The following is a 6,890-nucleotide window of genomic DNA, read 5'->3' as shown; positions in this document are numbered from 1 at the left end:
ACCAAAAACTTAGTTCTATCATTTTACTAGGTATATTAAAGGGAAATTAATATTTTACTATCTATGTTCAAACTTATTATCAAATTTTACACTAAATTTAAAAAAAAAATGAAGATAATCTTTTGTTATTTAATTATATAAAAATGGTTCCACTGCTTATTTTTGTCCAACAAAAAAAAATTGTGGGATTTGTCCAAAATATTTAAAAGACAGAATACCCTCCCTTAAAATATAAGATTATAATTAACATTTTGTCATAATTAATAGCAAAACCTAAATTTAAAAATAAATAAAAATGATAAGCCAAAACAAATTGAATAAAATATATTTGTTTTAATTTTGAATTATATTTAATTAATTTTAGATTTTATTGATTAATTTCATAAATTATTTACAAAATACTATAAATATATTAGTGCACAAAAGAAAGAAAAATGTAGTTTTTATTTATTTTAATTTTGGATTTGATTTATTTTAAATTTTAGGTTTGTTGAATAATTTTATAAATTAAATATATCAATGTATTTTAAAAGAGCATTTTTGTCTTCCAAATTTTTTTGTCAAAAACAAGTTGTGGGATATTTTAGTTTATTTAAAATAAGAGCCATCTTTAGCATTTTCGAATTCTAAGTTAAACTTTGATAATGTACTCAAAAGGAAAGAAGCTAAAATGGTAATATTCATATGGTAAATTTATGTCGTCATAGAGTTTCAAGTTCAAATATATGTATAATTTAACAGTAGACTAAATGAAATCAGTGGGGGAGTCAGAAATATATATCAATAGGCTTCCCTTCCATCACAACTAGCTCGGTCAAAGTAGTAAAGCTAATGGAGTAATTGAACTCGCTCAATAGCTTAGCGTGATTGGGGAGTCGAGGCATGAAGGGTTCGTGTCGTGGGTCACCAAAGTTTTGATCAGATAAAGCCAACTAAAAACCAAAAAGAAACAGAAAACGACGTCGTAGAGTGGAAATAATAGAAAATGGTTGAAATTGGGTAGCTGTAGAGGTTGAGATTGAGAGGAGAAGTGAAAAAGGTACTGGAGAGTCTATAGCCCAACTAATTTGACCAGCCCAATCACACTGGACCCAGCAGCTATACAAGCCCAAATACAGAAGTGGGAACATGACCCGACCCAGGAGGAAGACCAAACCAGCTGCAGCAGAGTATTGATTTCATTACTGAAGAGAAGGGGGAAGCTGAGAAAGAAGGGAAGGAGTTGGCTACCAGGAAGCGTGTAAGGCCTAGTTGGCTCAAAGACTATGTGCTGCACTTGGTTCGTTGAGGGTGGAGAGGAGTGCTACAAGCATATTCTGTTATGTAATTTTTATTTGGTTTTGCTAGTAAATTGCTGATTATATAAAGCAATTTTAAACATTATGTTAGCAAGTTGTTAATTGTAATAGCAGCTGTGGGAGATTCGCACTATCTCGAAGAGTTCTTGTAACTACCATTGGTGCTTTCATTGATTTCTTCCTTCATCACCATGAAGAACAAAGAGATTGCAGTGCTTTTGCAAGCTTTGGACCTCAAGTGGGAACAACAAGCAGAATCGCAGATGGAGAACTTCAAGTCTGTTATCGATGAGTGTCTGGCTCAAGTATCTCCTCCGCCAATTGATCTTGCAGATGCAATGGCTAAGGCTCAACTCTTTGAGGATAGACATGACGACTTGGTTGGCCGTAATCGTGCTGACAGTGGGCGTTTAGGCTGGTCCTCGTGCAACCCAACACCTCAGCAGGGGTCTATAACTCCATCGCAACGGGCGTTCAAGCCAAGCTCTGCTGCTCAGACTACCTCAGGCTCGAAGTCTACTCAACCAGGTAACCCATCTCTTCCTATTAAGAGGTTATTTGTTGCTAAACTGAAGGATCGTAGGGATCGGGGTATATGCTTTACTTGTGATGAGAAATTTAATTATGGACATAATGTAAGAATCATATGCTTCTTTTATTGGGCCAAGATGATGATGATTGTGATTTTCTTGAGGAGGCTAATTCACAAGAATTAGAAGAAGTGGCAGAGGACGAGGTGAGCCTTAATACGCTTTCTAATTCCCTGAATCCAAGAATTTATAGATTCATGGCTAAACATGGTAGCGAAGCTTTGGAGGTCCTTATTGACACAGGAAGTAACAACAATTTTATTCAAGAGTCCTTGGCTAATCAGTTACATCTTCCTTGTGAGGACACCAAGCGCTTCAAGGTGTATATGGGTAACATAAATTTTTTGCTCTATTCTAAAATCAGTAAGGATGTTGAGCTGATTCTGTAGGGCCATTGATTTGTGGTGGATTTATATGTGCTTCCTATTTATGTTTTGGATGTTGTATTAGGAATGCAATGGTTGCAGACTTTGGGACCCTGTGTGCACGACCACAAGGCTCTCACCATGGAATTCACTTGGCAAGGTAGCGTGGTGCAGTTGGCAGGGTCTACTGATGTTTCTGCGCATCAGCTGACTTATACACAATTCCATGCCCTTTTGCGAGAAGGAGATGTTAATGGGGTGTATCAGTTGGTTGCGGTAATGGATGAACCCAAAACTGACAATTTTGAACTGGCGGAATTGGAGTCCCAATTTCCTCAGGAAGGCATGGGCTTACTCACTAAGTATACTGAAGTTTTTGATGAACCAAAGCAGCTACCTCCTTATCGTGGGGTTGATCATCGAATTTTCTTGCAACCAGGGTCTAATCCGGTGAATGTGCGGCCCTATAGGTACCCATATTTTTAGAAGGATGTCATTGAAAAACTTGTTAAGCAAATGAGTAATATGGGGTTCGTCAAACCAAGCACTAGTCTGTACTCTTCACCCGTGCTTTTGGTAAAAAAGAAAGACGAATCGTGGTGATTTTGCGTTGATTATAGAGCACTTAATGGCATCATAGTCAAAGACAGGTTTTCGATCCCCACCATTGATGAATTGTTGGATGAATTAGGGAATGCAGTAATTTTCTCCAAGCTTGATCTTCGTGACGGGTACCATCAAATTTGTATGGATCGACGAAATGTGCACAAGATAGCCTTTCGCACTCACGAGGGTCACTATGAGTTTGTTGTCATGCCATTTGGGCTTACCAATGCTCCCTCAACCTTCCAAGCCGCAATGAACCAAGTATTTCGACCATACATGTCTCAATTTGTTATAGTGTTTTTCGATGATATTTTGGTTTACGATAACAACATTCCAGATCATGTTCATCATCTTGAGAAGGTGTTACAGCTGCTCAAGCAACATAGTTTTTTTGCAAAAGGCTAGTAAATGTCAATTTTTTCAGCACACCATTGAATATCTCAGTCACTTGGTATCATCACAGGGGGTTAAGGCGGATCCTTCAAAGATTTTAGCTATGTTAGAGTGGTCAATTCGTATGACTTTAAAACAATTGTGAGGTTTCCTTGGGCTCACAAGATACTATCGCATATTTGTCGCTCAATATGCGGTTGTTTAACGCCCAAAACGTGCATACACTAAGCGGTGGTTGTAGTATAGATCGGGCGGTCGATTCCACAAAGAGGCAATGAATTACAGTAAATCAATAAATAAAGTTTAGAGATAAATAATATAGGGAAAATAGAACAAGTGATATTTTTGTTGTTTTTTAGATTTAAATATTAGAAATAAAGATAGACTAAAGTGTGATGTAACAATATGTAACAAGTAAGAAGGATCAATAGTCACCAATATGCATACTTATTTGTTTGGATCTTTGATTCACAAAAATTACACTAATGGGTAGTTCACATCCCACCTATTCATTTGGAAGATTTAACATTGAAGCACAAATATATTTCACAAAAATGTATTCAAGTGATTATTATTCTTTACCATGGAAGGATGAGATAAATCTTATGAGAAATCTAAAAATTACATTTTACCATTGGTAATAATGCAATAAGAGATTGGACATAAAACCTAACACAAATATTACTTTTAGTATTTATTGTTGACGCCGTTTTTCGTCAACAGTGAAAGAAGAGCACGTAAACAATAACTAGTAATGACTAATAAAAATATGATAATATAAACACAATTTTTTACGTGGTTCAGCAGTTAAATCTGCCTAGTCCACGAGTCTTTCTTATTAAGACTTAAGAATATCTCTGAAAATCCTTCAAGGATGAATTCTCCAGAGTTGGGCCCCTGGGTTGCTAGGCCTGCTGGGAAGGTTGGCATGGGCTGCTGGAGAAGGAGGCTTGCGGGTCGCCAGATGGGGCGCGGGTTGAGGGGCGGGTCACCAGGTGGGGCGCGGGCTGGGCTTGGTTGCTGGCTGGGACGCGTGGCGCGAGGAGGGTACGCCACCTGGTGCTGGGAGAGAGGAAGGAGGAGGCTGGGCCTGGGCTTGGGGGCTTCGGATTGGGCCCTATGTTTCAAGATAAATGTCATATTTCTCCTCTCTTTTTCACATTTAATTGTTTCATTTTCTCTTCATTTCAAAGTGTCAAAATACAACTTAAATGCCTACAAAATAACAATAAATTAAATCATAATCAAATATTTTCATTTATAAAATAAATCATATTAATTTCATGAAAATATTAATTAAAACTTAATTTATTTTGACTATTAAAATCAATAAATGTGTATTTTTCACCACTAATCAGCGGCTATTGCTGCCCCACTCATAGAGTTACTTAAGAAAGACAACTTCAAATGGTCTAAGGAAGCTTCCACTACCTTTGACAACCTGAAAAACACCATGACAGCCACTCCCGTGTTACGTTTGCCTAATATTTCTAAGGAATTTGTGCTGGAGACAGATGCTTATGCAAGAGGGACATCCCGTTGCTTTTTTCAGCAAGAAACTCGATCCTAAGTTTGCTGCAGCATCGACTTATAGCAGAGATATGAGAGCCATAATTGAGGTAGTCACCGAATGGCGCCAATACTTGTTGGGACGCCATTTTATCATCCGCATGAACCACAGAAGTCTCCGTGAATTATAAACTCGAGTGATACAAACCCTGGAGCAGCAGCATTTCCTCTGTAAGTTTCTTGGTTTCCAATTTTTGATTGAATATAAAGTTGGCAAACAGAATTCTGCAGCGGACGCTCTCTCTAGACAACATGATGTTGTCTCCTCTGTTGGGGGAGAGTGAGACAACACCACCCCAAGAAATAGAATCTACACGAAATTTGGATTGACAGAGACTTAAAAAAGATTGAGAAAGAACATGCAAACCCAAGTAGAACAATGGTGTTCTTCAACTTTGATGAAGCTTCAAAACCCTAGGCAAGATCACCACTTTGAGCCAATCCTTTGAGCAATCCTTGAGCAAACCAAACACAAACCAAGACTTATACACGTTGCATAACGCTGTCCTAATACTCTATTTCCCAGCCACCATTGATGCTTGAGGCCTTCTCTTGAGGAAATGAGGATTGAGATTGAACAAGCCTTCGACTCTCAAACTCAAGCACTTTCTTGGAGAGTTTTTGGAGAAAACTTAGAGATTCTTAGAGCTAGAGCTAGAGAGAGAGAGATTGGAGAAAGTGATCAAGTCTCCCAAAACACTATTTTTTACTCTTATATACAGTAGGCACCGTCATTATGCCTATTCAATAGAATTAGACTTGAAAAACATGTCATTTAGAGCATTTACCACAAAGTCTTATCGAAATCATTAGTTGCTTAAAGCTTGAACCAAGTATTCCATATGATAACACCGGTGATACCTCACATACCTCCACCACATCTTTCATTTTCCCACTTTCTCGCTTAGCACTATCATGGTCATGTGCTCATCTCTTCATGGACTTTCCGAGGAGAAACTCCAACTCCAATGAGAGGTGGCACCGCCTCTAAGTCCACATAGGTGAAGTTCTTACAATATATTTGCTACCTTTATAGATACTTGTTACACTCAACTAAACTTCATTAAAAGCCCTAGGCTTAACCCTAACTTGGTAGAAACCAATACTAACCATCTCGGATGGAACTCATCATAAATTTTAGTGTTGAAACGATTCACTTATCAACGACTTTCTCTTACCCATTGAACTTTTTCCCTTGATTTGTACAAGTTGAGAGTTAGGTTTCCATCATTGTTGAATCTATTGTTCTAGGAGTTTCAATCCCATCCCTTTTTAAGTAGAACTTACTAACCTTCTCACAAGAGGTTTTGTAAATGGATCCGCTAAGTTCTCACTTGTCTTAACATATGAGATCGATATGATTCCACCTTGAATCGATTGTCACATATTCATGTCTTAGACTAATGTGTCTAGACTTTCCATTATACATACTATTATATGCTTTAGCAAGTGCGGATTGGCTATCACAATGTATTGAAATTGTTGATACAATATCCGAGGTTAAGGGAATATCCATCATGAGATTCCTAAGCTACTTGGCCTCTTTGCCTGTTGCCTCTAAAGATATAAACCCCGCTTCCATGGTTGACTGTGATATACATGTTTGCTTCTTGGAGCCCCATGAGATTGCACATCCTCCAAGAGTAAACAACCAACCGGTGGTGGAGAGATTATCTCCAACTCCCGATATTCAATTAGCATCGGAATATCCTTCAAGTATCTTTGGAAAATTTGTATAATGAAGACTATACTCTTTGGTACCCTTAAGATAACCAAGAATTCTCTCAATAGTTTTCCAATGCTTGATATTTGGATTGTTAGTAAACCTACTAAGTTCACTAACCGCATATGCAATATCCGCTCTTGTGCAATGAGCGGCGTACATTAGAATTCCTACTGCACTTGCATATTCCAATTGAGCCAATGCTCTTCCTTTATTCTTTTCAAACTTCATGTTTGAATCAAATGGTGTATGTGCCTCTTTGGTTTGAGATGATTGAATTTGTCGAGCACCTTCTCAACATAGTGAGTTTGACTCAACACAAAACCCCCACTATTCCTTCTAACTT

The 6,890-nt window shown here is 37.8% G+C and overlaps 1 protein-coding gene across 1 annotated transcript; it reads left to right on the top strand.

The window, feature by feature from the left end:
* The first annotated feature begins 1,702 nt into the window (after positions 1 to 1,702).
* Positions 1,703 to 2,803, top strand: LOC133821072 (uncharacterized). Its single transcript, XM_062253581.1, has 2 exons — positions 1,703 to 2,218; positions 2,339 to 2,803. Exons 1-2 carry the CDS (start codon positions 1,945 to 1,947, stop codon positions 2,737 to 2,739), a joined length of 675 nt encoding a protein of 224 aa, XP_062109565.1. The 5' UTR covers positions 1,703 to 1,944; the 3' UTR covers positions 2,740 to 2,803.
* Positions 2,804 to 6,890: the final 4,087 nt, after the last annotated feature.

This window comes from Humulus lupulus, chromosome 3 (genome assembly GCF_963169125.1).
Source record: "Humulus lupulus chromosome 3, drHumLupu1.1, whole genome shotgun sequence".
Lineage (NCBI taxonomy): Eukaryota > Viridiplantae > Streptophyta > Magnoliopsida > Rosales > Cannabaceae > Humulus > Humulus lupulus.
Note: the sequence above shows the minus strand (reverse complement) of the source record. Positions and strands in the feature narration are given on the sequence as shown.

Bases quoted from the DNA above. Each gene is read 5' to 3' on its own strand.
- LOC133821072 (XM_062253581.1), top strand. From the start codon at position 1,945: ATGCTTCTTTTATTGGGCCAAGATGATGATGATTGTGATTTTCTTGAG. The intron at 2,219-2,338 runs GTAACATAAATT...ATGTTGTATTAG, and splicing joins GCGCTTCAAGGTGTATATGG to GAATGCAATGGTTGCAGACT.